This window comes from Argopecten irradians, chromosome 7 (genome assembly GCF_041381155.1).
Source record: "Argopecten irradians isolate NY chromosome 7, Ai_NY, whole genome shotgun sequence".
In the NCBI taxonomy this organism is placed as follows: domain Eukaryota; kingdom Metazoa; phylum Mollusca; class Bivalvia; order Pectinida; family Pectinidae; genus Argopecten; species Argopecten irradians.
This window is the reverse complement of record NC_091140.1, coordinates 10756069-10775322: the sequence shown is the minus strand read 5'-3', so window position 1 is coordinate 10775322 and position 19254 is coordinate 10756069. Positions and strand designations below refer to the sequence as shown.

The 19254-nt window shown below is 33.7% G+C and overlaps 2 protein-coding genes across 2 annotated transcripts in view; both read left to right on the top strand.

Moving 5' to 3' along the window:
* LOC138327532 (uncharacterized) overlaps positions 1–7529 on the top strand; it is a 33585-nt gene extending 26056 nt beyond the window's left edge. The window contains exons 13-17 of the mRNA XM_069273701.1: positions 114–182; positions 479–552; positions 727–878; positions 1899–1958; positions 2601–7529. Coding sequence (XP_069129802.1) covers positions 114–182; positions 479–552; positions 727–878; positions 1899–1958; positions 2601–2745 — 500 coding nt within the window. The 3' untranslated portion in view covers positions 2746–7529. The remainder of the gene's footprint in view (positions 1–113; positions 183–478; positions 553–726; positions 879–1898; positions 1959–2600) is intronic.
* Positions 7530–13672: 6143 nt separating this feature from the next.
* Positions 13673–14937, top strand: LOC138326906 (chitin deacetylase 7-like). The gene has a single exon (XM_069272883.1). The coding sequence runs from the start codon at positions 13673–13675 to the stop codon at positions 14789–14791; it is 1119 nt and encodes a 372-aa protein (XP_069128984.1). The 3' UTR covers positions 14792–14937.
* Positions 14938–19254: the final 4317 nt, after the last annotated feature.

Here is a 19254-nt window from a genome sequence, read left to right as displayed (position 1 = left end):
AATGCCTATACTGTGAAAAGGGCAATGGTTTCAAATCAAAGTTTATTTAATCATTTATATTCATGATATTTTGCACAAAACTTATGCATATGAATTTATTTGTTTGATTTTAGGAGATTCTATAGACTTTGCTATGATTGTAAAGTCGTGTCTGTGCCTTGCTTTGTTCTTTACCTATCCAGGTAAGTCTGCAATCAGCTTGGTAGGCTCTTTCCATAATTAGCTAATTCTATAACAAATGCAATGATCATGAGAAATAATAGAATATACAGTACATAAATTGGTTTGAATAATTAATAAGAGTATCAAGAAAAAATAGAGACAACTATTATGCAAATGGTATTCAGTATCATTTAAATTGACACAATAAAGAGATAAAATATAGTGGCTTGGAAACCAGCTGAAATCAACATAAGCTATTTGAGTGTCTTTGTCCAGTATTAAAAAATTGCAAATTTTAATTTTTTTCCTATTTCAGTAATGATGTTCCCAGTGATGAAGATATTGGAGGGTTATTTATTTGCTAATGTAGAAAACCAGATCTGGAAGGGAGTGAGTACAAATTCAAAGCTTCAGTATTTAAATATTTGTCTTTTTAGTCATGTTAGGTTTATATACATGTAATATAAAAGGTTTTAATCCACCATCATCAGATTATATATAGTATGGACAATGTTCATGATCTTGGTAAATAATATCAATATTAAGTATATTCATGTGTTACAGAACGCCCTTCGTGTATTCATGGTCCTGGTATCGGGTCTAACGGTGGTACTTATCCCTAACTTTGCTAACCTCATGGCCTTGGTTGGAGCCACATGTTGTACCTTACTGGCCTTTATTCTGCCTGGTCTCTTCCATATGTCCATCTACAAAGGGTAAGTACAGCACACTTACAATGCTGAATTGTCATTTGACATTTGCAACGACTTATAAATCAATGTAATTATCCATCTCTCTGCCTTTTTCTCCGTTTGTAGACACAACAATCGACTGACTCCTCCTTAATGACTGGAGCTATTTCAACAAAACTCGTTGACAGATAGTATTTGATATGTGTGTAATATCACAAGACACCCAGAGTGATGCCCCTTTGTATCCTTGATACTCAAGGGGTTACTTCCACTGTTTAAAAATTTATTCCACCCTTGACAGTATTTTACAATAAAACTAAAGGCAGTTCAGAAGAAGAAAAAAAATGACCAATCACAGACCTGTACAGATTTCCTTTGAAGAACAGGGAAAGTGATGCCCAACTTCAAAGCAATACAGTGAAACACAATGTATTGTTATTTGATTCTTTTATGTGCATGAAAAGGAGTTTATTTGGTCAATATTGATTCTTCTGGCAGAACTGCTTTCAATTTGACTAAGGGTCTAGGGGTGGGTTAGAACGAATATACGTACCCGGCCTACTATACCTTACGGCCGGTATGAATTGGTCCCTATATATGTGTCGTAGTGGAGCACTGCCTCCGAAAATCACTCGGGCATCATTTTCTTTATTTTGTAGGTTTCCAATTATTTTATGCGTATACACGCATTTACATATGATTTTTGTCCAAAACAAACATAACTACCATTCTTAATATCTACCTTACCGGTCACAAGATGTCAAATTCACAATTTGTGGACTTGCCGGATAAATTCAGAAAGGCCTTCATATGTATTATGTGGGGAAAAAAATGCCTCGATGAGAATTTGATATTTTATGTGGTTTAACCAAACTTGGTGACAATAATCATATTATACCATGAAGATGTAAATAATCTATATCTGAACAAGATAAAGTATGTATTTTTTGTGGTTGTGCTGGGTTTTTTTTCTTTTTGTGAGCCTAAGGCACTCAGCAAAAAGCAATATGTTATTTTATTTCAAAACTCGTTATGTTGTTCTAGGTCTTTATCTATAGGCCAAGTGGTGATGGACTGGACTCTGGTATTTATTGGTGTTATAGGGTAAGTAATCAGATACATACACCGTACACTTTTAGTCTAATTGCTTTGTTGTTTAGGGCCATAGTCAACATTGGATAAAAGACAATTCAGTGTTACATTTGAAGAATAATCAAAACAAATCTTTGAAGACAAATTCTGATTGATTGAAGTTCTGTTTATATTTTTCAACCTTTTTTCACATGCTATTCAACTTTGGTATGTTGTGGACATCTACGAATCACCAAAATACGTCACTGCAGAAATATTTCAAACATAGTAATAGTAGGACCATGTGACTCTAAATCACGAAATTACATCATCTTCAAAAATCCTGACCATGTGACTCTAAATCACGAAATTACATCATCTTAAAAAATCCTTAGGTATAATTAATGTAAATGTAAAGTATGATCACTGTGAACATATACTGTACTGGTAGGATTTACCATAGGTGGTTTGAATGAAATGACCTGTCAAATTAACAACATGTCACCGAAAGTAGATTAAAGAGCATATTGATAATTTTAAGTCATACATAAAAGATTAATCGATGAATGTGAGTGATGTGCCTATTGTCATCTCTTTGGAGAAGTTAAGTTGACCTCTAAAGCCATTCCGTATCTATAACCTTGTAGTATACATATTGTCAACATTATTTTGTAGGACCATTGTATGCACTGTTGACGCCCTGAAGCGTTTACAAGAGTCACACCAATTACAAGTGGAGGACTTGACAGTACTGGGGTCTAACCTGACCAGCACCACACTCCATAGTATACTGGGTTCAACATCCACATCTTCACCATAGACAGATACCATAGCGGTATAAATCAATGCAAATTTCATTGTTATTATCTGATTTACAAGTATTAATTATGCAGAAACACTTTATATTGATAGGGACCTGTGTAACAGCTGTGCTACAGTCTGGGTTGATTTGTCTAACGATGGGCCTTCAGATTAACAGCTGTTTATTATATGTAGGGTTTCTGTATATTTAACAAGCTGTTCATTATATGTAGGGTTTCTGTTTATTAATATTTAATTATGATGTACATGTAATACAGCTGTATAACATGATATATATTCATTGGTATTATTTTTCGTTGTAAAATACTTAAAACAATTTTGGAGTAGGAATATTCTTGGTTTAATTGCTGATGTCACAGTACTTTCAATAATGTATCAAATCAATATTGTTTATTTTATATTTGTGGTTTATTGTGTCGTCTGCAACGCAAGAACGACACATAGGTATCACTATGTCGGCGGCGGCACGGCTTCTGTAAAGCGAAATTCCGTGCAATAACTGAATTTTGTATATTTTTTTATATTACTGTGATCTTCGATTGGTTTGAAACTGGTAAAATCCCTTAAAATTTACAATAGTTACAGGACTTTAGAATTGTCAAAACAGACAATTTCTTGGTTTCCATGCTATAACTTAAATATTTATTATCCGATTTCAACCAAATAATGCATAATGCTTTATATCAATGAGATCTCAGATAGGTTTGTTACTGGTCAAAATCTGTCAATATTTGCAAGAGTTATGGGACTTGGTAACTTCAAATAGTTAACTATTTTTTTGTGATGTAATAAACTGCTGTGCAGGAGATACATCCACTTATGTGGACTTCTTGTTATAATTAGTAACTTCAAAGAAAAGAAACTATTCTACACAACAAATATTTGATGTTATGCAGCTGTATTTTTTTGGTCAGCATCTTATGCCAGTAAAGAGGTTTTATATATAAAGACAGACACTTGATTGAGTGTATGCATAGAAGCATTAGCTAGGTACATGACAACCTGATAATCATGCATTGTATGTTGTATAAGTTTTGTAAGATGTATATATTAAATATAAAATGAATATCATTTGATATGATATCATTTAATATTGTTCTACCAAATACAGAAAATAAATTATATACTTAAACTGCTATGCAGTGTAAAAGGTCATAACATCATGTATATATTTTAATTTTATATCATAAGCAATGTATCTATGAGTGTGTGAGCATGATGAATGTTATGTAATATGTCACGACTTTACAACAATTTACTAAATAACTTATTCTGTATTTACATATTACAGAGTTATCTGCCCTTTCGGGTAGGTATTGGTTGTGACGTCATGTGTTTGCGGGTGGAAAATCATACTTTTCAGAGATAATGGCGTGAATAGTGTTACAATGGATATCTACCCACAAAGTAGATAACTGTAATGTACAAAGATGGAATAAAACATTAAAATGAAGATGATTTTTTAGTCTGGAGAGTGAATGATGGTACTGTTCATAACTTGGCTTAAGTTTTGATTTGTATTATTGAAACTTTGCCATATTCTAATCACAGGGTGTGTATTCACTTAATTTCTGGATCATAAAAATTTTCTATCATGAATGCCTTACAAGAGATCCTCATTATTATAATTGTTTTGTCTCTTTGATAATTATAAAATCATGAATTTATCATTGTTTTAAGTTCTAGATGAAATTTAGAGGTTGAACTGGTTAGACTTTATTTAATGAAGTCTTGTTTTAATGGTGCATGTTTAAAGTGATGTAGGAGATTAATAAACTACCTAGAAGATTTACCAATTAAACAAGTCATCTGATACAATTCTAATTGCCTTTTGTCTGTCTTGTTCACAGCAAGCCATATGTTTAACAATTTCTATTTTTGACTTCTACAAAGCCCTTAATCAAGTTAATGATTATGTGAAATTTGGAGGAAACCTTCCATGGTCAAAGTTCAAACAAATCTGTTCATCATATTTTGGTCCCCAAACAAGTGAACCGTTAACTTAGCCAAAAATATCCAAAAAAGAAAAGTTGTTTTAAAATGTTTTAAGTGATACATGGTAGAAGCACTCACCTTTACTTAACACTAATATTTTTTTAAATTTCTTCTCTAAAACACACGGTGGAATGTGAAATGATTGCAACAGGAACTAGAATCATGTTTTGCATTAGAGGAAACATGTTTTTAGGTACATTTTATATAATATCGATGGCTCAATTGCTTGTATGTCAAAATCTCACAAAATGTTCATTTAAGGTGCTTTGTTGATTTTTCTATACAATAATCAATAGCTATGTGTTGTGGGGGAGAGATTATTTTATAACCGCCAGCTTTATATTGTCATAAATAGATATTTTTGTGAGTTTGGACAGCTTTTAACTTCTGTTAATTCAATAATCTATTTACTATACATAACGACTTGACAAACTTGAAAGCTGGTACACAAAGTGTATTAATTTGGATCAGTGCATGTTGTAAGACCTATTTTCTTAAAGAGTTTGTTTTTCCAAGGTGAATAATGTTGTTGTAATTTATTATTTAGACAAATATACCACCATGATGGTCGTATTGTGTTAGGATATGTGACTTAGGGACCAGAAGTTGTAATAACATTGATAATCATATATAATGTTTATATAGTTCATTTATTTTATCAAAGTATAGTGGTGATTTTAATGGACACATTTTTGGCAATTGATAAAACGTTTGTGCTTTGAAAATTATAAGCTATTCCTAATCAGTTAAAGTTCAATTTATTACATTGATTTGAATAGATATCTATTTCACATTTTCTCAACTAAGTTTATTCATGTCTTCCATGTGTTCCAGTATAAAATGATGTGCTATTGTGATACATCACCTAAAACTGCTACAGGAATGTGTTCAGGTATATTTATGAAGGTCATGTATCCGTTATATAGATGCTATTTGCTTCATAGATAAGTAGAGACAGCCCAAGAAATACATGTATAATGTATAGCTCTAATTGAAATACATGGAATATGTCGGCCTAAGTAATATAACATGTCTGCTCCAGAAATGTATTTTGCTACTTAAATATTGTTTGGTTGTGCTAAAAATATTTTCATTTGATCAATACATATAAGCATGAAAAGAGTTGTCTGGATTAAGGTAAACTAATGCTTTAGCTTCTTAATTATATAGAAACATATTTTACAAAATACTATTATTGGCATTCCTGTAGAATTTGTTTTACTTTGCTTATATAATCCATCCAACATTCAAACTTGATAATTTATATATATATATATCGTTAGATGGTGATGGAAAATAATTTATTATTTTAAGTAGATTTTGCCACCTACAAAATGTATATTGTTGATATTTTATGAAGTCTCTATCATAGTTTATAGGCAGCTTTGAAGCTAGCTAAATATAAAATAACTTAACTCTGTAAAACGAACAGAGAATTTTTCAGTGATAGTTTTCTCAAAGTGAAGTAAAGGCAGGAAATGATTATTCACTGTAAAACAGATAGAGTTGTATGGACTTTGGTGTACTAATTGTAGTTTGTAGAGGGGACAAACACTCAGCATATATATTACTTTGTCTCTACTTCTCGGATCATTTTATTGTGGCCACAAGTTGCTGAAATAAAAAGGTCAATGTGACCTTTATTTTGACTTTTAACCAACACTGAAAAGGGAAAAATACTCTTAGTAAAGGATTGCAATTTATGTATTAAGATCAAATCAAGCAGTTCAATATCATTCATATTAAATAAGGATATATTTTTACCACCATAACTGATTTATCTCAGAAAATTCATAATGGACTAGTCTTGTCTTTGATTTAGAAGAGCCTAAATCTGCCTTTAGGGAGGAATGATTTCAACAATTAGTTATCATAGGATCAAGGTATTTAAAGATGCTCAAGTGCTGACAAAATGACATTTTTCTCTATCCAAAACAGGAATACACGAATTTGTATTTTTCTTCACTTACAAAAATTACTTACTTCACGTCATTGAATAGTATGAGCTTCTCATTTTACTTCAACATTTTACTACAAGATGAAAATATAAAAATATTTAATTGTGTCCCGAAAAAATTAATACCGTGGCACTATGTCCTATATGGAATGAAGTACTGATTGTGCATACACCAAAAGCAAATTAAGTATCTTATATTATTTATTGTGTTAATAAGACATATATATACACGATTAAACACCAATTATTGTTCAAATAATGAGTATCGTTTATGGTCTGTTGGTGGTGGAGAATCTTTAACAAAAGTATGTACAGTCTACCAAAGGTCCAATTAGTTGATTCACAATTCATCGCTTGCTTATTTGTATCGTGTAGATTTGTATCCATTCTACATCGCTTGCTTATTTGTATCATGTAGATTTGTATCCATTCTAGTATACTTTACATATATTTTATTATACTTAACATTTGGGCCCATAGTATTGAATATTATACTTAACATTGGGGCCCAGATTTTGAATATTATACTTAACATTGGGGCCCATAGTATTGAATATTTATCTGTGATGCACAAAGAATTCAACAACACTCTATTTTACAGAGATGTATTTTGATTTGAATGTAAAAAAAGCTATAAATTCAGGTTTAACACATTTATAGTACTATATTTTTGAATGTATATGTAGAAGTGGCATTTGTACTTATTAGAAAGGCATATGCTAGATATCTAGTATCATTTTGTTCATGAATTTTTAACCATGTACACAATAAACAAAATGTGCTAAATGTACTGATTAAGTGCAAAAGAATATAAAAATTGGTAAAATATGTTACATGTGTTATATTTTTATTGTGGAGATCGAATGCCTTTCCATTAATATTAGATTTGTCTCCAGGTATAGGAAAGGCATATTCGAAAGTCATTTGTAGCATTTTGCGGAGTTACTTCCCCTTGAACTATCATAGGTCATGGTACTATATATCGATGGTGAACCGCATCATAAACTTACAAAACGACTAAACTGTTTGTCATAATCAAGAAGCTTAAAGTTATATGCGTGTCAATTTTCATACTGACAAATCAAGAAGAACTTTTAACATTTTATGCACCACCAAAATACCAACATTTTGAGAATTTTCTTACAATGCATACGTTTTAATTTTCTACCATGAAATAAGAGCCCAAAATGATTTTTGGCAGTACACATTTACTTTGCAGTGCAGTGAAAAGATCAAATCAACACGCTAAGTAATATTCTACTTTATACATATGCATGTATATTTCATTACACAATTTGAACTCCCGTATAAGTAAATATAGTCCAAAGGACAAAATTGAGCTAATTATGTGATAAAGATGTACCTCTGTGTCCACCGTGCGTCCATCAAAAATAAACTTCTTCTTCTTAAACCACTGGTCAGAATTGAATAAAATATGACTGGTATCGTACTGAATACTCTTAGGAAGCGAAGTTACCTGATGAGGTTGTAACTCAAAATTGTACAAATGGCCTTGCTGATCCCTTGGGGTCTTAGGGGCGGGGCCAATAGTGGTCAATTTGGCTATATTTCCGTTTAACAACTTTTTCTCTGAAACTAAGCATTGGATAACATTCATATTGCATTGGTAGCATCAGTGTAACAGTGTCTATTTTTATGACATTTGTATATAAACATTGATGTACTACACACAGGTGTACAAATACTTGTTTGGTTGTTTGATTTGTTAACGTCCTATTAAAAGCCAGGGTCATGTAAGGACGGCCTCCCATGTATAACGTCCTATTAACAGTCAGGGTCATGTAAGGATGGCCTCCCGTGTATGCAGTGTGTTTGGAGACTGTGATATATTGGTGTTGTGTCTTATTGTATAGTGAAACTGTTGCCCTTTTAATAGTGCTATTTCACTGAAGCATGCCGTCGAAGACACCAGGCAACACACCCCACTAGGTCACATACTGACAACGGGCGAACCAGTCGTCCCAATCCGTAATACTGAGCGTTAAGCAGGAGCAGAAACTACCACTGTTATAGCCTTTGGGTGTGTCTCGGCCAGGCAACAGAACCCAGAACCTTCCTCACACGGGCGAGCGCTCAACCAAAGACCAAAAGTGAGGTGGTGTCAAGGAAGACGCTAGGAAGAACAAAGTCAGTTAGGAAAAAGATAAGATAAGATCCTAAATCTAGTCACCTTTTACGATCATGCAATAGGGGCACCAGGTACAATTCTAACGCCATACCTGCAGGGCCGTCGTATTGATATAAATACAAATAACCAAATGTAAAAAAAATCGTCCCCTCCTTGTTTGAAAGACATTCACATCTTTCCAGTAGAATCTATTGAAAACACAATAGAAACAATAATTGTGTGTCAGTAATTGAATAGTATCATGTACCCATTCATCAAAAAGATGAGCATGGCTAAAAAACACTAAAAATTCATCGAAAAAATACAAATATTTATAAAAAATAAAAAACACTGTGCAGTCCTACAATATTGACCGATGCCCACAATACATTGTCTATACCCCTCCCTGCTATCTAAAGAAGATGACCACATCTTCAATAAACATAGGAAGTATGGATATTTATCACAATAGATTATAATACATCAGAAGTTGGGGCATAGTACAAAATATCTAGCACTAAACATATATGACTTAAGAATGTCTAAAAGAGTGTCTCTGGCAATGTCTGGCATACTACTGAAAACATTTCTAGCAGTCATGTCCAGTAAAAAACGAATCTTTGCTTTCCCGCTCAGCAACATGTTGAAGACATGTTTGCTTACAAACAAAATTACCCTGACCCTGATTTCTCGAAACAAACTTAAGTCAAAAACCGACTTAAGTCATATATTTTCATATAAGTTACATATGAAGAAAAACTTAAGTTTTGACTCAAGTCTTCATTTTTGTTGAAGTCTGCTGAGTCTTCTCGTTGAACACATCAATACAACACCCCATGTTTAAGCTTCAGGCTGTACCAGATTCTATGTATGGTCAGCCACTCAGCATCCTTAGGTGAAGCTTGACTTTCTACTTGGTCGTTCATTGTAACGCACAAGTGGCAAGATCTGACCAATAAGTTGATCCCTGGACTGTAACTGTCTCCAAGTCTTTGGAGTCATAGCCTGTATGTCCTGCACGTCCCCATCTAGCACCACAACAACATCAGCAGACATGCAGAAACTTCCCACTAACTAATGGATCTTCTTGGAGTCCCACTCCCTTACATACTGCCTGCACACTACCCATGGAGATTCCCTCTGTGTTTGTACATGTAGGTAGCTAATGGTGGACTAGCCTCAGTATATGTGGACTCTAGCAATCTCCATATATGTGGACTCTAGCAATCTCCATAAGGCATCTGATTTGTTTGCTTTTGTCGTACCGGATAGCGAGTATAATATTTCGTGTACCAATATTTTTGGGAACCAACATTTTATCGTTACTAATGGAGGATTGCCGCAGACAATATGGAGCTCGATGTGTGGAATGAGTCATTGATGATGATACGCTATCTATATTGTACAACAAAGAGTTGTTATTAGATATTTTAGGATGTTTTTAGGAGAAATAAACTACATGCAGTCGAATATCTCTGCGTGGAGTGATTATTACAAAGAGCCATAAAGTAGACCTTGCTACATCCGTATGTGGTGGGGATTCCAAATTCTGCAAATGATGGGGCTTACCCTGCAGGGGTCGAAGGTGTAAATTTTGCTATTTTCATATACTGGAAACAACTTCTCTGAAACTGAGCATTGGATAGCACTCGTATCATATGGGATGGGGATTCCAAATTGTAAATGCAAGATGACTGATCATTACAAGAAAACACCCATGCTCGGAAATCAGTGTCTAAACTTCACTGCACTCCGAAACGTAGTGTAGTGATTTACTGACGATGAGATCACCCCACTTAATTGAGCACCGCTGACGTCACGTTATACGTACAAAAAGTCATTTATATATATATATATATATATATATATAGTGCCGTTTAACCATACACTACTTAAAGGTTTTTGGTTGTCTAGAAAGGCAATGAATACTTTTGATTTCTTTTCTATATATAAGATATAAAGCCGATTCATTTATTCTAAATGCCGCAGTTATAATTCCTCATTGCTCCAAGAGCCTAGTGTCATAAGCATTCCCTAGATTTAGGAGTCCTTTAACTTAAAAGCTTTCATAGGAAAGCACATTAAAGATTTTAAGGAATGCTCCTTAACTTAAGATTTTTTCCCTTAACTTTTGTAATGCTATTCTATGAGGAAGTTTAATATGCTCTACCGCTGACTAATGGTTTTTTATCTCTATCAAAAACAGAGACGAATTAGTATTTTTCTTCAGTTATAAAAGTTACTTATTGTACACCATTATCATCATTGAAAAGTTTGAGCTTCGTATTGGATTTAAAGAGAGAAATATCAAAAATAATTAATTGCGCCCCGAAAAAAGTCCACGGCACTATGCCTTGTATGGAATAAAGTATTGATTGTACATGCATCATAAACAAATTAGGATATTTTTCGATATCTTTTGCAATATAACGGATATGCGTTTATGGTATGCTCCTTTAGAGATCTGTCACGAGTAGATCCTTGAAACAGACCAATAAATGCATGTATACGAAATTAAAAATGTGAAAGATAGTACTCCATTTCTATCAAATCATTTAAATAATTTACAACCGGCATACATTTGTGTATGCTCGAGAACAATACAATCGTGGCCAGCGGCATTTCCGGTGTTAATAATACCACTATAATAGGACAAAGGACAATCACAGATCCCGTCAGTGGTGTTAAAACTATTGATATACATATGTTCGACTTTGTTTTCCATGGGTTTAATGGATACCCAGGTATATCATCAAAATGTGGTTCATTTAATGGACTAGAAAGCACAGACCGTTATAACGTGTAGAATTAACAACTTAGTTTTTAGATCCTGTATTGATCAACCTTTCTTAGTCTTATAACATTACGTCTTTATTGTCAGAGACAATGACAGGCTGTGATGAGAGATACCTTGGCAAAGTAAAAATACATAAAAAATTATGAAAGTGACAAAGCTGAGACTGCAATGCAAATAGATTATCTACTCAGTATAGCAACTAAACTGAATTGTATATTTATGCTTGCCTCCAACCAATATCAGATATAGTTGAAATAACTGTTATACAAAAATACACAAAGTCCCTCACCAACAAACCACTCACGGGCAATTTTCGGTAACACACCTAACTGGTCACCTTCTCACAAACGCACGGGTACTTTGGTCTAGACTGAAACATCTAAGGAATTGGAGAGCTGGTTCATATGTGTTCCTGCCGGTGACTCTTAACGGTGTCCTGAAAATCTTTTTTTCCAGACCTCGCTCTGTAGACTAGACAATCTGCACACTTGATGTGGTTCACTGCTCCTGACTTGTTTTTAAGTCATTGTGAGACTTTGCATAGCATAAGGATTGAAAAAAATATAAATTGTCAACACTGAACATGTATATGTGTATACACTGTAGTTAGATATTAGCGTAGAATAAAAAGTAGCACGATACATCTAAACAGAAAGGTGTAGTTTTCATCACCCCAAGGGCTCGAGAACATCAATTAGGATTTTCTGCACTATATTTTAGAATTTTAATTTTTCTCGGCCTTTAAGGCTTTTAACATTATATTTATATATTCGTAAAAAACAACCCTTATAATTTAAGATACTATATAGGTTAAAACTATGCTTTTCGTAATTGCTTCGAGATTGGTCATCCTAATATGACGCCATTATAAATGGAATGTCACACAGTTCTTACATCTAGATAGCAAGAGTAGATTGGATGACCAACATTGATAATGTAAGGTATACGCTCATATCAGTGCATAAACGGGAGTGTACATACAGTATTTGGTTTTTTTTCATGAGATGACCTGCTGTTCCCTACCGAATTACAAATGTATCTTTCCCTAGTAACAATGTCAATAATGGGAGAAAACCATATAATATTCGCCTACGTACGCGTCTTTATAAATTTTGCAAGAAAAAACATAACGCACAGAGGAATATTTATCGTTTTACCAGCATTTTCCTACAGTCGACAATCGCCCATAAGATATATAAAATTGTAATAACTTGACTAGATACGGTGTATTAATTACTACATATATACTGCTTCAGATGCAATCAGTTTCTAATATCCAAGATTTTGTATGGCTGTCATAGTAATAGATCTATGAGTCTATGTTGGATTGTAGTAGTCATTATTTATTCTAGTCATTTTCAGCATTGTGATGTTTAGAGCTTAAATCAAGACAAGAGATACTTAACACGGCAACACGAAATTAAAAAGTGTCGAAAGCCAGTGGCAATATATTTGTACAGTAATATTTTGAATAATCGCAAGCGACTATATATGTTGAGTAGCAAGGGCTTTTACAAAGACGAACATTCGCCCCCTTCCTGTCATACATATAGTATTTAAAATAACATTATGATAAAATAACACAATACAATACGCTGTAGTTTGTCTTGAAGCCGAGTGATTGAAAATGGTTATCATTTTGACCACTAGTTTGATTTAAAACAAAATCCAAAAAAAAAGAAATATCTACAATTATGTCAGAAACAGTGAACAATATTGCATACATATGCTATTTTGAAAAATGGCAATAATCAATGTTTTACCGACTTATTTACCATGCCGTCTTCTCTTCCTCTCGATTGGATAATGCTTTTAAGTCACTATTCAGTTGAAATAGGTTGACCATGACTTAAGGGAGAGGAGAGAAGGTCGTATATCGAGCATTGTGTCAGATGACAACTTCCAAGGCTGTCATTACCTATTGATAATATTTATGTTAATTACCAGTACCATTGTATCGTAGGTAGGTAAAATGGAATCATGTACACAGATAAGTGTAGTGCATGTTAAAACGGAAGAGTTTAATTCATAATATAACTGCATTCAGAATGGGAATAATGAACTCCAGATTAAGCCAGTATCTTACACTGATATATTGCAGTAAATTATTTTCTCTATCGCTCGCTTCTTTTTTGCCTGTATGTGAACAAGGAAAGAACTGCCTCCTACCAAACTGTTTCTGTAGCACATTTTATCACAACCTTTTTGATCCAGAGGATATTCCACAGATCGTGTACTTTGGTTTCGATGATGGAGCGAAGCCCGGGGCGGAGGCTTACCTCGACAGGCTTTTTGGACATGAACGTAAAAACCCCAATAAGTGTCCTATTAGTGTAACTTTATATGTCTCTGGAGACAATCATGATTATTCGGGTGTAAACAGATACTCAAGAAGAGGATTTGAAATAGCGATCAAAAGCACGCACCAAGATATTGATCCCAGCACCGAATCTAAAATTGAAGTCAAAAGACAAAAAGCTAACATAATCAAACTTTCTAATGTAACGGAGGGCAGGATCCACGGATGGCGAAGTCCCTACCAGAAGACAGTCGGAGATTACCAGATAAGAACCTTACAGAATAACGATTTCACCTATGACGTAACCTTAGGTTATACGCGACACAAGATGGCGGATTCAAATCCTTGGCCGTTTACATTGGACTATGGTTGGACACTGCCTTGCAATAATCACCCTTGCCCTAGAAACAAACATCCTGGATTTTGGGTTGTTCCCGTAAACGCCATGAGGGATTACGGAGACTGGGGATCATGTGAATTCGTGGATTCGTGCGTGAACAAACCACTAACAGAAAACAAAACCTACAATTACATCATGGACAACTTCCGCAGTCATTACCATGGCAACAGGGCTCCGTTTGGTATCCATATTCACGAATCGTTATTCACGGAGAAAACAGTATTTCTGAATGGACTGGACAAGGCCATACAGGACCTTCTTAAGTATGAAGATGTCTACATTGTTAGCATCAACCAAACATTGGAATGGATGAAACGGCCAACGAAACTTAGATCTATCGATAGTTTTAGACCTTGGTCGTGTTCTGAGTCGGACGGTGGTATATCATTACCTGGTGTAGTGATCTTCCTCATCATCGTGGTGATGATAAGTATCTATGTTCGGATTATGACGAAATTATTTACATGAAGTTATTATAAAGAACATGCAGAAATAATATATTAATATATGTCGTTTATGTAAAACGTTTCAAAATGACATCGATAATGTAACTTTTCTTTATGCTACTAATATATGTATTGTGTTTGTTCATTAATTATTGTGTTACTTGTTAATGTGGGCATTGTAATTAATAAAGGAATCTTTTTTATAAACATCATATACAAATCATTTTGTTTCAATATATGTGAGGATAATACAAATGGTTTACTTTAAACCCAATGGTAACGCACTGGATTGTTCGCATTTTGAAGTTCAAAGTTGTTAATGCATATTTCAATGATGACATGCGACATTAAGCCTGTTCAGTGCTATCTATATCTAGCAAATCCAGGTATTATCATTACCTTATCACCCGAGTCTCTGATGGAATTATATATTTTTTAATTCATTTTCTTATACACCTGCCCCGCAACGAAGTTATTAAATGTATTTATGTCATGACAACTCCTCCTAAACTACTCGACCGATTTCACATAAACGTGGCAGTAATGTTGGACAAATGTTGGTGTGGATGAGTTTGGTTGACATGGTAACCAGCTAGATCACTAAACAAAGGTTTCAAAAGGAGGGGTATCACTTTGGGCCGTTTTACGGCCATTCAGGGATAATCAAAATATTCACACTGTCATTTGCTTAGTCCTAATTATTAAATTAGGTCACTGTGACCTAGTTAAGTATTTGTACTGTAGCGTTAAAACTTTGATATTTCTGCTGAAAACCAAGATTTTTCAAAAATTTGAAAGATTGAGATTTAGCTTTGTCAATTATTTAGGGTTGGTTTAAGGATGTACTCCTCTGAGAAGTCAAACTTTTCTTGTATTAAACTTTTTTCTCATATAGATTTTTGGAAAGAGGAGTTCATACCATGAAAGAAAATGAAAGAAAAAACATATGTCCGTGTGCTCGTTTTTGAGCTACTGTCACTCAAAGATACCTAGTTGACAAAATATTGGATTTTATGGGAATTTTGCCGTTTTGACCATATACACAAGATATTAAAGCCATAATTTCCTAATGAGGTGTTTGATATGTATTTATGTTTGCAGAATTTATTTTCCAGTAGTCTGCTTTTAAAATATACCAGTTTTGATCAAAAAGACTGATATTTTTTCTCAGAATAACAAGATATGCTACCCCTACCCCTTAATTTTGAGCTACAAAATGCACCATTTTCAGCCATTTTTGCCAAATCTAACCCTTTATAGAAAAAGTTCTGGTATTAAACTTTTGTTTATATTTTGCATATCAATAGGAAAAGGGTTGTTCTTTCAGAATCAGGCAGAAAAATCCCCGGTCCGTGTGCTTACTTTTTTGCCCCACTTGAATATTTGTTATTTTTCAGTATTTTAGAGTAAAAATTAAAAGTGCTCATATTACCATTAAATGTAAAAATAAAGTGAAAAAAGTGAATCATTTCATAAATTAATGCTCAATATTTTAATTATCACGAACCAAGTAAAGATTTACAGCACAAGTTAGCTAAATACAGCTAAAAATGCTGGTGCAGTGATGATTTAAGTAAAAACAATTTCAGTAAAAAATGGTAAAACTGTGGCTCTACTTGAAGCGAAAAAAGACACAATTTCAAAATGGCCGCCAAACGGGCCATTTCTTAAAATCCCCGTATAAAGAAATCTGCTAAAGTTAGAACTGTAATTTTTTGACAAAATTTGCAACTGGCAACTTGCTACAGATATTGATAAATTGTATTTGAAAATCTCATAACTTCTTTGATCTTTGTCGAAACGAGACTTCAACGGGACTGAAACCTCAGAAGAATACATCCTTAAGAGCTTATTTCAAGCCAAGCCTTCTCTGAATGTAGGGTTTTAGAATTGTGCCTGCTACTCCATTGCATAATCGTGATAGGCGACTAAATTTGGAATCTTAATTTGAGTTTATTGTTTAGCACTTGATTTTCATTTTGTCATTATATATTTCAGAGGATTACATTCAAGGGTCACATTTGATGGGTCACGTATATAAATGATGTCACATTCAATGAATGATAGCGTCTGTCAACTACAATGTAAGAGTATCTTCTGGATTTTCCATATCATATTTAAAGAAGGTATTGAAGCTATTTCAGTTTGTTTCCAGAGAAAATATTAAGCACCACCTAGGCTACATTGCATGTATGGCGTTAGAATTTTGTCTGCTGACTGCTGAGTCACAGCATGATCGGAAAAGGCGACTAAAACTAGGATATGAAATTTAGTGGCTACCTGGATCAAAATGTATTTCTGTCTGAAACATCATACAGAAGTTTTCTTTTCCTGTCAATACAAACTAGTATTTTTTTCAAGACAATACTCTTCTATGGTGAACACTAGATGTCAAACACATGATAGTGTTTGCTAAAGCCGCAAACTAAAGGTTCTATATTTAGTCGCCTTTTACAATCATGCAATAGTGTAGCAGGCACAATTCTAACATAATACTTGCCAAGTAGGTGTTGCTTGAGAGTCTCTCATCAACAGACTTAAATAGCTTATAATTAAATTCTGCTTTAAACATGGAAAACCCAGAAGATACATAGTTGACAGACCCAGCTCATGTGGCTTTAAGATGCAATAATCTTAAGCAAATCACGGAAAAAATTCAAATAAGGTCTTGACATCAATCTAAAGCTATGGAATAGTTAAAAAAATAAGTATTTTCATCAGGGTAAACATGAAATTAAGATTCCAAATTTAGTCGCCTTTTACGATCATGCAGTCGAGTAGCAGGCACAACTCTAACATCCTACCTTTAGTGAAGGTGTAGCTTGAAATATGTTTATAAAACAACCCTAAATAATTTTTAAAAAATGATTAAAACTGAAAAAACCAGGAGATACTTAGTAGACAGTTCATAACATTAATTAAATATGACCTGATTTATGCACGTGACCTAGCTATATGTTATGTCAAGATCCACATGCAATACTAATCATTAATCTCAAGCTATCAACTATTTTAAAAATCTTAGTTTTCAGCAAAAATAAAAAGTTTTACCGGTAAAACAGAACAATTACTTAACTAGGTCACTGGGACCTACTTTGTGATTTTTTTGTCAGTTTTATGAACTGAACTTCATGATCAAAAACCCAAGATTTACATGCATAAACTGCAAAAAATGTTATCTCTATTCTAATATTTGATTAATTACTACTTAAACAATGAAAACGTCAATTTTCACCCTTTGACCTCTGAAATTACAAGGGGGGAAATCGGATATTCTGATTAACATACAATGTGCAGCTGACCCTTATGTATCTTCATGCAAAATATTTTGCTTATCACTGTGTGACCGTAAAACGGCCCAAAGTAATACACCTCCTTTGTAGTCTAACCATCCTACGTCAAATTAAGCCTAACCTCAAACAAATTGCAAAAGAAACTTTTTATTCATAATCATAATTAATATTGTATGGTTAAACACACATACAAATTCGAAAACACAGGGATACTGGGAAAGGTCAAATTTAGAAGGTCAAAGGTCAAACTAGTTTTTTGAATCAGTAATGTATTACATACATTATAGCAATAAGTAATATCATGAAATAGATGTTGTATGACCATCACTACAGTTTTGCAGAATCAATGAGGAAATAATTCTATCAGTATTTACAACTTTAAGAAAATATGAGGAAATTTAAACAATGTTTACACGTTACCGAGAGTAAAATATGGGACGATTCGTCCCATAATTATGATATTATAGAAACGGCGCCGAAGTCCTAACTGAACTATACATCAATATATCTTCATGGAACACTCATGAAACATCTTTAAACCATCTTAATATATTGCAATGATTATTAGTTCAAGAAAAATATTATATGGGCGAGATGACTGTTTCTTATTCCAAGTTATTGTCAGTAATTGGAAATTAAAAAAAGTAGTTGTAAGTATTATTACGTCTTATGATTGTTCGTGTTAATGGATCATACTAAGCCTCATCTTCCATATGTCTGGATGAGTTGGAACAACTTTTCCCTTTACATTCCCTACAGTTCATTTTGCAATGAATGGCAGCTGATGACGTGTAGCAAGCATTCAGGAGGCGCGGGTTTATTTGTCTTTGTAGGTAATAACAGTCCATTGCCGACTGACCAACCCCAATCACAAGGGTTCATATTGACATCATTTGCCCATGATTGCACTTAAAGGTATGTTCTCATGCTATGGAAACTAGCGGCAGCTGAGGTAAGTGGTATCGTATGAATTTGGACACAAGTTTTGTTCGTTAAAACGCGGTGTGAAAATTTCCGATATCTCAGAAGGTCAAGACCTTCATGAATAACTCCGCCGTACAAAGCAGTGACTAAATGTTCTCCAGATTGAATCACTTGTTCCTTTGTATTTTGTGTAAGAAAGACACGTGATTGTGACTTCAAGAATTCATTATTGTTATCTTTTTGAATGCTGCTGCTTTGCTGATGCCAT

Coding starts and splice junctions, on each gene's coding strand:
- LOC138326906 (XM_069272883.1), top strand. CDS start 13,673: ATGGGAATAATGAACTCCAGATTAAGCCAGTATCTTACACTGATATAT.